The following is a 17367-nucleotide window of genomic DNA, read 5'->3' on the forward strand; positions in this document are numbered from 1 at the left end:
GCCGGGCCGCTTCGCTGCGCTAGGTTTGAGCCCTGCGAGCCCCGGTAGCACGGCGGCGGCGCCATCCCGGCCTCCTCGGCGTTCCCACGCCCACTCGGCGGGCTCTCGGCCTCCACGTCAGGGCCGCGCCGCGGAGATGGCGGCTCAGAAGATAAACGAGGGGCTGGAACACCTGGCCAAAGCAGAGAAATAGTGAGTGAGGGGCTCAGCGCGGCCTTGGGCGAGCGCCGGGGTCGGCGCCTCCTAGGCCAGTCTGAGTCAGCACCGGGTTGGGGGCGCTGCCGCGGGGGCGGAGCCGGGCGGGCGGGGTGGGGTCGCCGCGCCCCGGAAGCGCTGCCCTCCGCCGCCGGAAGTGGTCGTGCCTGGAGTAGTGGGGGCGCCGACGGGTCCGAGTACATCTCTCTGCATCTTCGAGCGGATGCTCCTGGTTCCTGTCTCGTTGGGCAGCTACCTGGCCCAACTATGTTTTAAAATCTCTAGCTTTTCTCAAGTGTAGCAACAAGACGACTTAATGGATATGTCTTGTCTTTGGTGGGATTTTAAAAGTTATGTTATGGTGGACATTGGGGCTTCCCAGGTAACTCAATGATAAAGAATCCATCTGACAGGGCTGGAGACGGGGTTTCGATCCCTGGGTCAGGAAGATCCCCTGGATAAGGGAATGGCAATCCACTCCGGTGTTCTTGCCTGGAAAATCCAATCGACAGAGGAACCTGGCCGGCTACAGTCTATGGGGTCACAGAGAGTCGGACACGACTGAGCGCGCGCGCACACACACACGGTGGAAAACATAACGAGGACCTCGGGGTAGGGGTGGAGATTAGAATTTTGCTTTATTGCGATGCTTTCTCAGTTTTGTGGATTAGAGTAGACAGGCTGCATTTTAACCATTTAAGCTTGAGAGTTGTTTACAAATTTGAATCTTACAGCAGAATTACACAAACATAAACTTTATATTTATTTGGCCAAGTTAAAAGGAACACAAGAAAGGGTGGACGTCTGCAGGCTATAGGGGCTTCCCCCTCTCTCAGTTAAGGTGCCCCCTCCCCGATTCCGTGGCTTTCACTAACTGAATTCAGAATTTAAGACGGTATTTATTTAGCAATTCTTATGCACACCCAAGTTTGACAGTCACAGGGTTAGTTTAAGCTGTAACTCGGAAGTTACAGAAAGCATCACGGAAAGGACAAGGAGATGTGGCCTCGGGATTGGTCGTCCTGTGGTCCTGGAGAGCAGCTGCTCTCGTTCTCCAGTCCTGCTGTCCTCCTCCTGTTGCCCTGCCCTCTCTGGTGGCCCGTCCTGGCCACTGCAGCTCATTGCAGCCTTCCTGCTGCCGCCCTCTGTCGCTCTGAGAGTTTGTCTTCAGCAGTCTTCTGGCTTCGCTCTGCAGTCTCCTTGGAGCATCTTAACTGGGCGCTGGTGTGGCCCGTCGATGGCTCAGGTCATCTGTGCCTCTGCCGAGCTGCAGTCTCAGGAATCCAGCCACTCACTGCGGTGCCTCGACTGTCCCAGTCATCTGTGCCTCTGCTGAGCTGCAGTCTCAGGAATCCAGCCGCTCACTGCGGTGCCTCGACTGTCCCAGTCATCTGTGCCTCTGCTGAGCTGCAGTCTCGGGAATCCAGCAGCTCACTGCGGTGCCTCGACTGTCCCAGGCTTTAGTGCGCCACAGGGCTTGTTACACCCTGGATGCTGCTGATGGTACCCTGTTTCCGGTTCAGCAGGGCCGGGGCAGGCTTAACAATTCATACATTTCTAGCGAGCTAGCAGCAAATACTGGCACTGCTCGTCTGGGGACCAGGCAGTGATTACCTCAACTCTCCTTGGATGTTATGTAGACATTTCAGAAGGGGGAGACTGTGTCTGTGACAGTGGGAGGGAAAGGGATGAAGTGTGTAGTTACCAGGAAATTTGGACGGAGGTAGACTAATGGAGACTTTCCAGTTGATGGTTTCCCTCCCTCTCTATTTACAGACCTACAAGGTCCTTACAAGCAGGGTTCTGACTTAAGAATGTGGTTGGTAACTTCTGTTAACTGTATCTTCCTTTCATTTAGCCTGAAAACTGGTTTTTTGAAATGGAAGCCGGATTATGACAGCGCCGCTTCTGAGTATGGAAAAGCAGGTATTTGTGACAGTTGCCCTGCCACCCGCAGTGTGTTATGTTGATCTTGGCATAATTCTCACTCTTAGTGCTTCCTATAGCATCTTAGTTGTTAGAAAAAAACAGCCAAAGACCTGCCCAGACTCTGTGCTTTTCTAGGTGCTGTTTGCAGGTGTCTCGAGTGCCGAGTTGCAAACCTAGCTGCCTCCCTCGCCCATGAGGGCAGAATGTGGGGTGGGCGCAGCTGTGGGCTTTCAGCATCATTAGTGTGTTCTTGAACTGCAGTCAGTTCATACTATATACTTCCAGGAGTTTTGTCATACTTTTCTCCCAGCTGTTTCTGAATAAAGACTTTTTTGGTTCACTTTGTAAAGCACGTAAGCCTCATTCTCAGCAGTTGTGCACGGCGCGTGTTAGACTCTTATTCTTTACAGCCTTGCTTGGAGATGTGCTGATAGGTTTTTATCCAATGTTAAGTTTATAGGCATATTTTAATATCTTTATTTGCGTATAAGATAAAAGCATCCTGAAATTTCCAACAGAAAGAGAACTTATTAAGAATTCAGCATTTTCAGTTATGGAATGACAGCTTTCAGCGTATCTCTGATGATTTTGGATATAAAGCATAGTACAATTTTGAAATAGGCTGAACACATTTTATTGTGTGTTTCTGCAGTGGTTGTGATCACATGTGGTAGCCTTGGGTAGAAACCACCTAAGAAATCTGCTTTTGGCAGACTTTAGTTTCAGTATATCACCAGGAAGAAAGAAGTCAGGAAAATTGAAACTAATCAGCGCAATGTAGGATATAGTTTCTAGAGAATAATTATTAAAATAATTACAGATTCACATGTTACATGGGTTTTATGGACACTTCATACAAGAATGTTTTTGTAACTGGAGAGCATGACATTTTGCAGATCTCCTCCATGAGAGAAATTTAACATGGAACTGTTATATATGCATTTGAGACCATTTCTGCTTTCAGAAATAAGTACTTCAAGTCAGATTTTCCCGTTAAAACATTGTTTGTTTTCTTTAAGGGTTTATGCAAGATACATTTCATCAGTAAAGTTTTATGACAGCAAAATGTAGAAATTCAGGGATGAAATGGTTTGTTGTTTATTTTCAGCATTTTATTAAAGATAATTTTAAGAGTGTTTTTAGCAAGTGATGTTTTCTTAAAGCAGTATACTTTTCACTTATTTGTAAGCAACACTTCATGAGCTTTCCAAAGTCTATAAGATAGTATTTAAAGATTGTGCTAAAAAAGATTATAAAAATATTGAGTGTGCTTATTGGACTTCAGTTTCAAAATAATTTAAACGATAGAATAAGCTTTAACTGAGTACTGTTTCTGTTGTTAACTGTGAAACTGGTGAGGGAAGGAGCTGTCTTTGTGACGCCGCCTGTTGTTTGCGTTGTTGCTTGATTGATGTGATCTAGGTTCCTCAAAGTGTACGTGCTGGTGTTAGAAAGACTTAAAAAAAAACTTTTGAAAATACTTGTAGATTATTGATAATCAAAAAAGTTATAAGAAAATGGCTTAGAAAAAAGTAGTATTTATAGTTTTATGAAATTTCCTAAGTATTTGATTAAGTGTTAAGTTTATATTCTAATACCTTACTTATCATACAGATTTCGGTAGTGATTCATTTGAGGTTTTTTTTTTTTAAATGATGGAAATAGAAAAATCTGTTTTTATTTTCCTCTATTTCAGCTGTTGCTTTTAAGAATGCCAAGCAGTTTGAGCAAGCAAAAGACGCCTGCCTGAAGGAAGCTGTGGCCCATGAGAACAACAGGGCGTATCTTTTCACCCTTTGGAAATGGTTATGAGTTTGCTGCCTTTTGGGTACAGTGCTGTTAGCTTAGAAGCCTCTTAGAGCAACTCTGCATGTCTGAACTCTGAAGGTGATTTATGGAGACTTGATCGTGATCCACACTGCTTTGCAGAGCTGCCTTTGAGAGTTTATTGATTCTGGATTTGCTCGATGATGGTTTTACTTGGGATGAAATGAGGGAGATGGAAGAGACAGGCGCTGAAAAGCAAAGAGGTGGTGCAGGTAGACAGAGTGGCCGCTGTATAACTATTTTCAAAGTGTAGTCTTCCTTGGGTATTTGAAATAAAATTTTTAAGTAGTTGAAAACAAATTTTCCTGAGGTATTTTATAATCTTACTGACTAAAAAATGTTTTACCTCACATGTAAGTAATGGTTATAGTAGTCTTGCATTTTTAGTAAAACATCAGGTTAATGCATAATAGAAGTAGCTTAAAAATCTGTGTGGTGTCTTGTCAGTGTTTTTGTCAGTTGCATAGTTTTTATGTAATTGCCTGACATCCTCAGGCATTAAATGACCTCTTTACCTGGTTGACTCCGGGAGATGGTGATGGACAGGGAGGCCTGGCGTGCTGCGATTCATGGGGTCGCAAAGAGTCGGACACGAATGAGCGACTGAACTGACTGAAACTGACTTACCTGCTTTGTGGGGTTTGCCTTTTTGAACAGATTGGAGCAGTGATTTAGTTAGCCTTGCTTTTTAAAATAATGGATCTTTAGAAACTGTTTTTTTTTTTTTTTTCCCTTAATTGTGCGTTATTACATCTATTCAGCCTTTTTCATGCTGCCAAGTAAGTAAATTTCTTCTATGTGTTCATGTATTTGTAGGTTATTATGTTTTAAGTGTTGCTGCTTTCCCTTAGGTCAGTAAATTTTTCCTAGTTATAAGCCCAGAAATAGTGCATTCATGTGTACTGCTGTAAATAAAATAGTGCTTTATATTTGTTTCAGTCTTCACCTGAACCTTAAAGATGAAGTCACTCCTCACTAAGATATTCAGTGTTTAAATCACCATCATATTTTTAGAACCATTTTGTTTAGTAACCTGTGAAAAAGCAAGTGAGTTAGAAACCCTGTTTTTCCCCTCTTTCTTAATATAGCTACTGGTGCCTGTTCAGAGAAGCAGAAAATTTTCTTTTGCTTCTGAGGAGAAAAAAATATTTGTTTCAAAACTTGGATTTAGGTTTGTCAGGTAGAAAGTCATTTAGCTTCTGTGAGCAATCAGTTAATTTTGCATTGGCAAAGAGAATTCTCTTTACCTTAGATGCCTGCTGTTTCTAAGGCATTGTTGCCCACATAGATAAATGGAAGAAAAATTTTGTTGTGTCGTAACAAGGGCCTAAAGTAAGTATGTATTGCCTGAGCCAGTTTAGACTGATGCAACTTCTCGTATCTGGTAGGGGGTTTCTCCTCCCTTCAGGATCTCATCTGAGAACTTGTATTCTCTCTGCAGAGCATACGAGCAAGCCGGCATGATGCTGAAGGTCAGTGACGTTGGGGTACATCTGCCCTGTAGGTAAAATGAGTTACAGTGTGTAGTCTTAAGGACGAGACCACCAAGTGTGATGTCCTCAACGATTTGTCAGCTTAGTGAAGGATGAATGGGCAGGTTTGAAAACAAGCCATGCAAGGTCAGCATGGAGACACAGCACGTCAGCCTAGAGTAGATAACACCTGTAAACTTTACACCTTGCTTTTTCATGATTTTTTCCAGTTTTTAAAAAAGGTTTGGATTGGGGATGCTAGATGTATGGCTCATGTGATGCTGAGACTCAGTTTACTAGTAAGATATGTAGAGTTACTCTGTTGACGGCACTCAGAGTAAGAGGGCTGCAAGCACAAGTGCACACAGGGGGATGGCTGAAATGGAGGAGGCAGGCCTGGACGTGCCGGGGGTGGGGAGAAATGCAGCTTCCAGGAGGGGGTAGGTCCCCACAGCTGCCACTCTGCCCCGCTCGCCAGTGCCGTGTGGGGGCATGAGCCTGCTGATGCTTTTGATATTTTAATATATGAAGCCACCAACAGATCTTCTGTGGACGTGTCTGATTATGAGATGTGAATGGTTAAAGCGCAGTGACCTTGGAAATGAGACCCAGCCCTCGGGCTCCTGGTTTGTGGCCTGGTTTGCACAGGCCTTGTGTATAGCAGGCACTCATGAGTATTCCAGGAACTGTAGCTGCTCAGGAAACACTGAAGAGCAAGTGGGCTTCTCCGTTTGCGTAGTTTCTCTGAAACCCTGTGAAGGACTGGGCTCTGCAGGATCAATTGGTGTGTTTCTGGTTTGGCTGAAGGAAGCCTGATGGGGAGGGTGACCTTGCGAAGGCGTTTCATTTTCAGTATGTGTATTGTGTCTTGTTTTGGGTCTTTTGCCTTCTTCAGTTTCAGATTGTTAACTCTATATTTCTTAATTCATGCATTTACTGCTTTGTGCCCTATTGTATGGCTAAAGGAGATGCAGAAACTCCCGGAGGCTGTTCAGCTGATCGAGAAGGCCAGCATGATGTACCTGGAGAATGGCACCCCGGACACGGCCGCCATGGCCCTGGAGCGGGCTGGGAAGTGAGTGTGGACAGGGGCTCCGCCTGGGAGTCTTTTTGTTTTGATGAAGTCCGGTGCAAACAAGTTTTCTGTTTCATGTATAAGTCAGATATTCTTATTTCATTTAGGCTGATAGAGAATGTAGATCCAGAAAAGGCTGTGCAGTTATATCAGCAGACAGCCAATGTGTTTGAAGTAAGTGAATTTGTTTCCTCTACGTAGACTTAGAATCTTTAGTTTCGTGAGAAACACAGCGGCTACTTTGAAAGCTCCCCTGAGCTCACAAGTGAGCTTTTCTTCTGGGAGCATTGAGATGGGTTCTAGTGGCTTTGGTGTCACTGCCCCCGCTTCCCCTCCCCCATCCCCTCCCCCTATCCAGTGCGGTTACTTTTTAATCAAATCATTGTTGGGGGAGGAGAAAAATTCCTGCCTTAAAGCCGCCCACACACTCTTCTCTTGGATCCACAGAATGAAGAGCGCCTGCGGCAGGCTGTCGAACTCCTGGGGAAAGCCTCCCGGCTGCTGGTGCGTGGGCGCAGGTACGTCTCACACCTCTGTGCTCCTGTGACCTGTGACCTCCAGGCCATGTTTAGGCAAGGGCTTGTTGATCGTTTGGGTGCAACCTGGGGCGCACCAGGCCCATAAGACAGCAGCACATTGGGTTAAACATTGAAAGATCCACTGCTGCTCTAAGTGCCGTCCCAACATGCGTTGGGGCCTTGTTGGTTAAGACCTGGCTCGGCTGCTCTATGGCTGTCTGGTCTCTTACCTGGGGAGGGGAGGTCGCAATGTCTCTGGGGGACAAGTATCTGTAGTGCTCACCCAGGAACGTGGACAGGTTCCTGACAGCCGGACAGTGTCATCACAAAGGTTGTTTACTGTTTTATCCTTCAGACTTAGGACCCACAGCATGAGTAGCTGGATCCCAGATAACTAGGATCCTGTGGAATTTCCCTGTTTTTTACTTCACTGCAGTTTAAGCTTAGTAACCTATCTCCATTATTAATAAAGTTGTGCAGAGGAGAGTGTGTGCGAGTGGACAGAAGAAGGTGACTGTTGAGGATCGTGGTGTCGAGCAGGACGTTTGCTCACCTCTCCCTGTCTGCCCACTCTGTGGCCCCCTGGCCCCAGTCACTGCCTGTTTTGGGCCCCAGGAGCTGTCAGGGCCTGATGAGGCTGGGGTGGGCACTCGAGGGTGCAGACACGGTGGGGGTCGTCCTTACAGCAGCCAGTGCTCCTGGGGCGTCTGCACGGACTTCCAGGGAAGGAGAGGGCTCTGCGATGGTGGAGTCAGGCCTGTCTCTCCAGGGCTTCTCACAGCTGCTCTCAGAGCAGCTAGTTGAATCTGATGGATGCTCATTATTGGATGGTCCTTACAGACCCGACTGCCATATGAAGCAGCCTGTCCTGAAGTCCTCTCGCTCTGTCTGCTGGGGGTCGAGGAGGGAAAGTCAGATGCAGTAGTTACACCGACTGCATGGAGCTCTCGGAGGGCACGGGGCAGTGGCTAACGGGCCCGATGCCACCTTCATTTCTCTAGAACCTGTGATGTCAGACACATCACACCATGGTCTCTGCTGTGGGGCACTTAGACCTGCCTTGTTCAGCATTTCTTGTTTTGTTTTCAGGTTTGATGAGGCGGCAATCTCTATTCAGAAAGAAAAAAACATTTATAAGGAAATTGAGAATTATCCAACTTGTTATAAGGTATGCTTTCAAAGTGCTTAGTTTTGGCTTTTCCTTGAATCATATTGATGTAACTATGCCTGAAACTGTGTTCCCATGAACATTTGTTAATTTTTTAAAATGATACCTTCTGGACTTCTGTTTTTGGCTGAGATGGAGTGATCCTACTGTTGCCTCTCCCTGCTGGTCAACAGCCAGCACTGCTGGGCAGAGCACAGGAGACAGTGCCCTGAGGACTCTGAGCATTGAGCGGGTGTGAAGGCTTCTGACTTCATATCCCCTCTTCCTCTTAGCTTCAAGAGAGGCACCCCCCATCTTCTAAACAGAGGGTCTGGGGAAGAGGCCCCCATAGAAACCCTGTCTCTCTAGCTGGAGGAGCTAGGGAAAGGGGCCCAGAGAGGAGGGCTGCAGGAGGGGGCTCCCGAGTGTGTGTGCATGTGTGTTTCGGGGGTTCGCCAGGCCCAGAGCAGAGGGGCTGAACTAAGACCAGAGCCGCTGCCCAGGAAGCAGACCGAATGTGTGGCCTGAGCCTGGGCTGGTGGGCGGGTCGGTGCAGGGGCCAGGGGCCAGTGACTGGACAGAGGGAGCCAGGAAGACGTGACGGTTGTCAGAGAAGAGACCCAGGTGTTGGCGTCAGCATATCTAGACCATAAAGTGGCTGTGACAGCTGCTCCATGCGACCAAGGGCAGCACTGGTGGAGTTGTAGATAGAGGGGCTGGTTTAATAGAAACTATAAATGAACGAAATGAGAGTTTTAGAGCTGAAACAGAAGGTCTGAAACACAGTGGTGGATGGGCTTCATCTGAAAATGGAGATGAATGTCAGATGCAAACCAAGTTACGTTCCAGGTGTCGTGGAGTCGACTCCGCGTGGATGTGAACCTGGCCTAACCCCTCTTCTGTTTCAGAAAACAATCGCCCAGGTCTTGGTGCACCTGCACAGAAACGACTATGTGGCGGCCGAGCGCTGTGTCCGCGAGAGCTACAGGTGAGGCCCGGCCGTGCGCCTGCTCTGCTGGAACGGGTGCCCTGCCTTCAGAGGCGGGGCTTTTGTTTTCTGTGAAGTTCAGGACAGGGCGAGTACATGGCGAGCCTTTCAGCTTTTGCAGCAGGGTTTTTATGAGTTGGGTTCTTGGCTGTGTTTCTCTCCTGGTGCTTCTGTGGAAGTGAGTGACTTGAGTAATTTTGTGATATTTGCCATATAAGAAAAAAAGAGGAAGTCCTCAGGTGTATGTTTCAGGAAGGTCAGGATAAGGGGTTTCCTCACAGGTGATGTTTAAACTGAGCAGCCTGAGGCCAGGCCCCCCGACACTGGGCCCCAGGTCCTCTGCTGGTAACCATCCTGGGTGTGATCTGCGCTTGTACGTGGTCAGACCTGTGCTTGGGGGTGGGTGTGCAAGGCCCAGCACCCATGTGCGTGTCCCGGCAGCATCCCCGGCTTCAATGGCAGCGAGGACTGCGCTGCCCTGGAGCAGCTCCTGGAGGGCTACGACCAGCAAGACCAGGACCAGGTGGCCGAGGTGTGCAACTCGCCGCTGTTCAAGTACATGGACAACGATGTAAGTGCCCACCCTGCCCCCTGCCCTGCCCTCCTGTCCCCTTCCCTGAGGCCGATGCTCAGAGAGGAGGCTCGCAGGGTGCACGTTGAGCAGGTATACTGTGGGGACACCCCCTGCTCGGTCTGCGGGTCCCCCTCCAGGTCACTGACTGAGTGAGTTTCTGTCAGGCTCACGGGGTCTTGGGGCCCCTCAGGCAGTGGCCACACTGGTCGAGCCCCCGCCCTGCGGCCCAGCAGTGTTGGGTTTTATGGCGGTATTTCCCTCTGAGTGGTGTCCAGGTTTCCAGGGGGCAGAGACCAGGACCTGGCGCACAGGTGAGAGCTGTGGTATCGAAGGTCAGGCCCAGACGTCCAGTCTGAGCTGCGCTTTGTCATTGACAGTACGCAAAGCTGGGCCTGAGCCTGGTGGTCCCAGGAGGCGGCGTCAAGAAGAAGGCAGCAGCTCCCCCACAGGCCAAGCCTGAAGGCACCGCTGCCCCCGCCGCTGAGGAGGAGGAGGATGAGTACGCAGGGGGGCTGTGCTAGGCTCGGCCCTGCCTGCATGACTCACCCCCGGACTCCACGGAGGACAGCCAGACTCACAGGGTCCTGGCTCTGATGCTGTAAGACAAGTCTTGTTCCTGGTTCCCGGACCACTGCCCTGCCCGCTGCCTGGAAGCATTTCCTTTCTTTCCCTGACAAGAGCTCTTCTCAGACACCAGCAGGAATTAATAGAGAAACATCCCATCATGTCATAGTGTAGTTGATTTTAAAATTGGCAAACCCATTTCTCGACAGACTTGTTCTAAACAAAAGGGGTCACACGCATGGGCAGTCTTTGCTCTTGGGCTCGTGTCATTTGTTAGAGAAATTGTTTGCATTTTATTTCGTAATTGCTGCTAAAAGTGAAGTTTACTGGTTAAACAAAGTAATATTGTAAACATTTGTTTTCATAAGGAGATTTATGCCCTGTGATAATTAGAGACACTTAAGTTATTAAACCCTCAGATGGAGTGTGGGCCAGGAGGCTGTTCTGAGCCTTACGACGTTACTTCTCCCAGAACAAGACGCACCTGGAGGGTCGTGTGGGTACCTGAACGTTTTGACGGTGGCGTGTCCCAGGGGCCCTGTGCACGTCTGCAGTTCTCCCTGGACCGTGGGCATTCCCTCCTGAAGCTCAGCGACGGTCTCCTCACCTGCCAGGCTGTTGGCTGGCCTCAGTCCCACAGACCTGTCCTCTCCCTGAGGACCTCGGCTCAACGTGGAGGCGCTCTCCGTAAACCTCCCGCGTGTGGCTAAGAGAGCAGGACTGGCTTCACAGGTGGGGTGCTGATGTGTGGTTCCTTCCCAGCCTCTCCTGATGGGTTGTCTTCAAGGTGTTCTTTGCCTGAGCTCAGCCCTCTCTCCTGGTGGGAAGAAGCCCAGACCCTGCAGTGCAGCTGATGCCACCCACCTGGCCTCCTGGGCTCGGGTCTGCTGGCTTCTCGGGGACATAGAGGTGGTATCATGGGAGGTCAAGGTCACCCTGAGCTCTGGGAGAGTCCAGGGAGTGTCCTTGCAGGGGTGGGTGGGTGGTAGATGGACTCTTTCTGGAAGGTCCGGGTCAGAACACTAACGAACATCCTCCTCGAGTGCCCCCCACCCCCAACCTGGCACCCACATGGTCTGTGGGCAGTGGCTCCTTCCAGCCCTTGTTTGGGGACACTGGTTTCAGTAGCGTCTGTGCTCAGTGACGTGTTAATAGTGCACACTTGTCCTTGCTGCTGTGCCCTCCACATCCAGCCACCCTCCAGGAGTCACCTTAACGTGCATTTGAGCTCATTCACAGCCATCCCAGCAGATTCGGCCACACCTAGAAGATGCTCTCAACTGCATTGTGTAGACTGTTATCCAGTGCAGCCTTGGAAGAAAGGCTTCACTTCTACTCTTTTCCTTCACAATAATAGAACAAAAATGCGTACTGAGCCAGGGGTCCTGCAGGGCTTGGGGGCTTGGGGAGTGGGCCTCCCAGTGCAGGGGGCTGGAACCCGGGCATCCCTGACTACCACCACCCCACCCCACGGGTTATGGTGTGTACGGGGCAGGTGGCTGTTCCCCTGACATCAGGGGGGGCTTCCTGTCTGGGGTCTGGCGAGAAGTGTCTCCTCTTCCTGCTCACAGAAGCTGTTCTCCTTGGGGGTGCTCAGGAGCAGGGAGTGGTGGTCACAGCAGGGAAAGGTGTTCTGAGCTCATGTGGTCCCTTTCCTGGAGAGGGTCCACGTGCACGTTCTCAGAGCCCAGCAGTCCCTGTGCTGTCCTGTGTGAGTGAACCAGTCTGCAGAGTCTAATATATTGAACTTAACTGTACATATGCAGCGTGTGGTATTTGTGTATGAAACTGTGCTTTATTCCTGTTTTTTTTTCCAGCTTTGATGAATAATATTAAATGTTATGGAAATGCCGATTATTGCTTCTATGGGAAGATAATTACAAAAATAAAATCTGAAACCATGCAAGTGTGGTTGTTCTTTTTATTATATTTTATGCTTGACTTGTTTCCTTTTTCCAAAGATACGTCCTCAGCTACTGCCAGGCGCCCAACTGTGCCAGACGGCACACTGCTAGACAGCAGTGTGTGTTCTGTTAAGTGGTGCTCCTGGGGGTCCTGAGGCCCCATCTGGAGGATACTGTGAACTCTGGGAGCTTTTCAGAGTGCCCGTCACCAGTGACTGTCAGACCGTGCTCTCTGGCCTCGGGGAGGTGGGAGCCTTCAGCACACTTCAGTATACCAGGAGAGTAATTCTTTCATTAAGTGAGGAGGTAAGAAAACCAAAGTGAAGAGGTTGGCATTTAATACCTGGTGTGCACTTTGGTTACCTGTGGATTCACATGATATCGCTCAGATGTTCCCTGAGTGCGGATTGTGGAAGCCCTCTATGTAATGCGGGCCCTGCCCTCCTGAGGGTGGGGTTCGGTGGGAGGATTTGACCCCATGACGGAAGTTGGGGTGAGATCCTGCAGGACACCTTGAGGGCGGGGGTAGCCACAGGTGAGCAGGCAGGGCGGGGAAAGTCCAGGGGAGATGGGGAGGTGGGGCCCCTCACAGCCGAGGCTCCGAGGCCCAAGGCCTCGCCAGGGCCCCATCACACTTCCACTTCGATTACAAAACACAAAGATGAAACTCTTAAAGAATTCTGGGTGCCCCAGGAACGCCCTTCAGAGCACAGGCACCTCTGGGCGCTGGCCCTGTGCTGCCACGAAGGTCTCCGACTCCAGACCCCGCCACCTGAGCCTAGGTGTGAACGGTGCCTCCTGCAGCAGCAGTTCTCCTGTTTGGACATGCGACCTACCCGCCACCCCTACCCCACGACACTCCTCCGTCCTGGGGCAGCTACCCCGGGGCCTGGGGTCTAGTTCTGGGTTCATTACGGATGGGGGCCGGGGTTGATCCTTCCACTCCGACGCCCGGGTGCCTCTCAGCTCTGTCCTGCCACCCACCACCGAGAAAACCGTGTTTCTCCTGCGGGTGCTGATCTAGCTTCTCACTGAGCTGGGGGGTTGGGGAGGGTGGTCCCCTTGGAGGCGGGGCAGACACAGCGTGGGAGCGGAGCAGAGAGTTACGAGAAACCAGACTGAGTTTACAGCGGGAAGGCTGCTGTGGTGGGAGGGGCAGTAAGCAAGTGGCCATCGGCCCCCACAGCGCCCCCACCCGCCCCAGACGGTGAGCCCTGAGGGGACTCGGGGTCGGGAGCACAGATGGTGCACATCGGACGGATGGTCTCTGAGCCCGGGTTCTCGAATCTTCCCACATACAGGGAAGCAGAGGTCTGGTCCTCTGGGTGCGTGTGAGTCACTCAGTTGTGTCCGACTCTGCTACCACATGGACTGTAGCCCACCAGGCTCCTCTGTCCGTGGGGACTTTTCCAGGCAAGAATACTGGAGTGGGTTGCCAGTTCCTTCTCCAGGGAATCTTCCTGGCCCAGGGATCGAACCCACGGACCAAACCCAGGTCTCCGGCAGCTCCCGCATGGCAGGTGGGTCCTTTACCACTGAGCCACCTGGGAAACCCCCTGGTTTTCTTAACAGCAATCCTTTGCTGTTCTGACTACCTGGTCTTTGTGACAAACACCTCCCCACGCCCAGCTAGCTATAACCTGGCTCCCCCATTCACTCCTCAGAGCAGACCCTCAAAGCTGCCTGAGGAGCTGCCTCTGGACTTGAAGTCCGCAAAAACTCAGCTGAATAAAATGTAATTCTCAGCTTTTAGGTTGTTTGTTTGTTTGTTTTTTCAGGGAACAACCTTTATTGTGGGCTGTCCCCTCTCCCTTTCCTTTATTTTTGGCTTAATAACTTAGGTTCGTGAATCTGCCTGAAATACCTAGTTTCTTACGAGGACCTTTAGCATTTTTTTGTCAGTGTCTTATGAACATTTTTAAAATCAGTTGTAGAGCTGCGCAGGTCATGCAAGATTAAAAGTCTAGCAAATCATCACTTTATTTCTATGATTCCTGCACTTTTCACCTGAATTTGTGTGCGCTTCAGAATATGAGTGTGTCAAATTCATCTCATTTACTATATGTCACTTATAGACCTTACGATAATGACTGCTTTTCAAATATGTTCTACCCTATTCTTATTTGCACTCTAAAATGAGAATGTGAATAAGCCTTCAGAGAAGTGAAATAAAGATGCTGATTTTAATAATGTAGGTTTGTTAAGGAAAGTCTCCGCTCAAGGGCTCAGCCCAGCACCCGAGTTTCCTGACCACCAGGTGGCGCTGTGGAACGGGTTCAGGACCGCCTCAGCGGGACCAGCTGCAGGGTCACTGCTGATGGACACAGAACGGACCGCAGGATGGGTGACACTTGTCTGAACAGCCGATTGGATGAACACATGAGTGCGCGCACTCACAGACACAGGCTTTATCAACCCTGTTTGTTGTGTCTGCCTGCTCTTACTCGTCCTGCCCTATGTCACACCTGACGCTGAGTGGTGGACAAGGACCAGCTGGGCCTCTGGGGTCTCCGCTCAGCTTTGACCTGGCCCACCTGCCGCATTTGGGGGGGACTGGGGAGTGTTACTGGCATTGTAGTTCAGCCAGCTGCCTGTAGGTGCTGGTAGCGCCCCAGCACTGGGATGAATAAGCAATGTCTCCATGAGCGTGGGCACGGGGTGCTGTCCCTCGTCAGGAACCAAGACCATCCCTCTGCCCCCATCCCCCAGCACCAGGTGATGTCAGAGTAGCAGCAGCCCTGCCTCCAAGCCTGCTGCCCCAAGGTAGCCACATGGAACTGTTAAAGTGGACACAAAGGAAATAAAATTCATTTATTTGATCACACTGTCATGTCTGAGATGCTGGGTGGCCCTGTGTGTCCCTGGCCACAGAAAGCCCCTTGGACAGCGCTGGTCTGGGTGCCTGGCGGGTGTCGGTGAGTCGGATGGGGTGGGGGAGACTCAGGCAGGAATCACACCCGGAGGACATTTCCACACCAGTGGGCAAGGCCCAGTGGTAGTTTGGCAGGTACCAGGCGGCAGAATCCAGGAGGTTCACAGAGAGGCTAGGCTGAGTTTTTAATTCCACGGCTCAGATCCCTCACTTCCAAAAGAAAACAGTGGTGCCTCCAGGAAACAGCAGAGGAGACGCTGGTGTCATCCAGCCAGCAGCAGGTGGGATGGGAGGCGTGACTATGTGCACTCCTGGTGTTTCCTCTGGACCGGCTCAGTGCCCGGGGCTGAAACGCCCACCTGTCTGCTGCCCACTGGCCCCCAGGGGCCCGGCCCGGCTACAGAGGGTGAGGGCGTTTCCACCCTGGATGGAGCTCTGCTTCCCTCCTTGGGGTTTTGTTTTATGGAAATTATGTAATTTTCAGTGCTAAAAAAGCACAGCGAGCAACCCCAAAAGTACAAAGAATAAAATAATTCTCTTCAATCTCGTCTTCAGAAACAAGCATTTCCTCCACGACCATCACTCCAGGCCTCTGGACAAACTGGGAAAGGGACCAGCAGGTACGAATTCTCTACAGGACAGGCTCCTAGTTACTATTTGTAAATGAAACTGTGACACTTAATCTTCATGGAATTTAGTGAGAGAGAAGGAAAGCTAAAGAAATTTTTGAAATTCAGATGTGTTTCTTTATAAGATATGTATTTCTAAAAGATCTCACATTTAAAATACATTGGATTGTTTATACTTCCACATGTAACTATTTCAAATTTTGACATTTTCTGTCAGTTCCCTGCTCTGGAGTATAGGAAAATTAGCACCACCCAGACCCTTTTTTCTTAATATTTTTCTGATCCTATTATTAATTTTCTGTGTTTGAGGTTTGTAACATTGATATCTTCTTCTTTAACTACAATCCCTGGTTTTTTTTTGTCTGAAAAACTTACTCTTAAATTTATATTTAAATGCTTCAGAACTTACCACCACTAATTTTAAACCATCATTTTTCCTTTTTTTTTTTTTTACAAATGATTTTGACTCATCCCTTATTAACTAAATTTCTCTTTTTCCAAGAAAGGCTCATGGATTTCTTGAATTATTGCCTACACAGTGGCATCTGCTTTGTGTCTTTTTACTTTATGTACAACTTGGCTAAGGTTGACCCTTCAGGGTGACCCTTCCCCTAGGAACCTAGTGGATGGACCTGAACTTCTGCTCATACGATGAATTACCATGACTTTTTCTGATGTTAAGCCCACTTGATCAGGAATTTTGTTAGTGCACTGCTGAATTGGATTTGCTAAATTGTGTTGAAGGTTTCTGTGTCTGAGTCTGTGAAGGTCTTTCTCTAACTTTCGTTTCTTGAAGCATCTGTGATGATGTTGGAATCAGGGTAACATGGGCCTTGAACTGAGGATTCTTCTTTCCTCTACTTTCTAAGAGACTTTACGTAGGGATTGGTATTTCTTTTTAAATTTTTGCTACAATTCACAAGTGAATTCATCTTGCCTGGAGTTTTCTTTCTGGGAAAGTTTTCAATTATGAATTCAATTTATTAATTGGCATAGAACATTTCTGGGGGGGGTTGAAAATTTTATTTGAAGCCAGTTTTTGTAATCCTTATCTTAAAAGGATTTTTTCCATTTTCTGTAAGTTGTAAAATGACCTACATTTTTTCATAATATGTAACCTCTTTATCCTTTCAACGTCTGGAAAAGCTGGACTGATGTCCCTTCCTGTGGTTCATCTCCTGGGTCATTCTCACCAGGAGCCCACAGAGCAGTGCCAAGCCCACGCACCTTCCCCGTGGCCCTGGTGGCCCACCGCCGCCCCCAGCCTCAGCGTCTCTGCAGAGCCAACCTGAGCCTGGCGCTCACTCTGGCTGGACCCCAGTGTGGGCAGCAGCCCAGCCAGAGTCCCACATGACTGCTATCTGCAGGGCCCCTCTGCCCCTTCTGCATGGGGGTTTTGTTTTCAGGACACTCGCTGACACCACAGGGTCTCTCCTCATTTTTCTGGCTGTTTTATATTTTCTGATTCTTTGTTTTATGGCGGGGGCGGGGGTGGGTAGTTGATATGCTTTCTGGGTTTCTTGCCCCAAGGGCGATACAGGGCAGAGGCTGCTTGTCATCAGTGGCTTCAGACACAGGGTGGTGCTCAGCAATGAACCATCTGCAAGGCTCATTAATATTTCACTGCTTTGCATCAGCCCGGTGCCCCAGCAGCATCGCTCGTGACTGAGTAG

The 17367-nt window shown here is 49.4% G+C and overlaps 1 protein-coding gene across 3 annotated transcripts; it reads left to right on the forward strand.

Moving 5' to 3' along the window:
* The first annotated feature begins 37 nt into the window (after positions 1–37).
* On the forward strand, positions 38–12195 carry NAPG (NSF attachment protein gamma). 3 transcript variants are annotated; one of them, XM_027525682.1, is made up of 12 exons: positions 38–192; positions 2054–2121; positions 3821–3929; positions 4713–4730; positions 5393–5423; positions 6389–6498; positions 6606–6672; positions 6946–7016; positions 8106–8184; positions 9072–9151; positions 9593–9722; positions 10103–12195. In XM_027525682.1, the coding sequence occupies exons 1-12, from the start codon at positions 137–139 to the stop codon at positions 10244–10246; spliced, it is 963 nt and encodes a 320-aa protein (XP_027381483.1). In that variant the 5' UTR covers positions 38–136; the 3' UTR covers positions 10247–12195. The 3 variants fall into 3 exon arrangements, with proteins under 3 accessions (XP_027381483.1, XP_027381484.1, XP_027381485.1); XM_027525683.1 differs by having other exon boundaries at positions 42–192; positions 3821–3905; XM_027525684.1 differs by lacking the exon at positions 38–192 and adding an exon at positions 349–577.
* The last annotated feature ends 5172 nt before the right edge of the window (positions 12196–17367 follow it).

Source organism: Bos indicus x Bos taurus, chromosome 24, assembly GCF_003369695.1.
Source record: "Bos indicus x Bos taurus breed Angus x Brahman F1 hybrid chromosome 24, Bos_hybrid_MaternalHap_v2.0, whole genome shotgun sequence".
Lineage (NCBI taxonomy): Eukaryota > Metazoa > Chordata > Mammalia > Artiodactyla > Bovidae > Bos > Bos indicus x Bos taurus.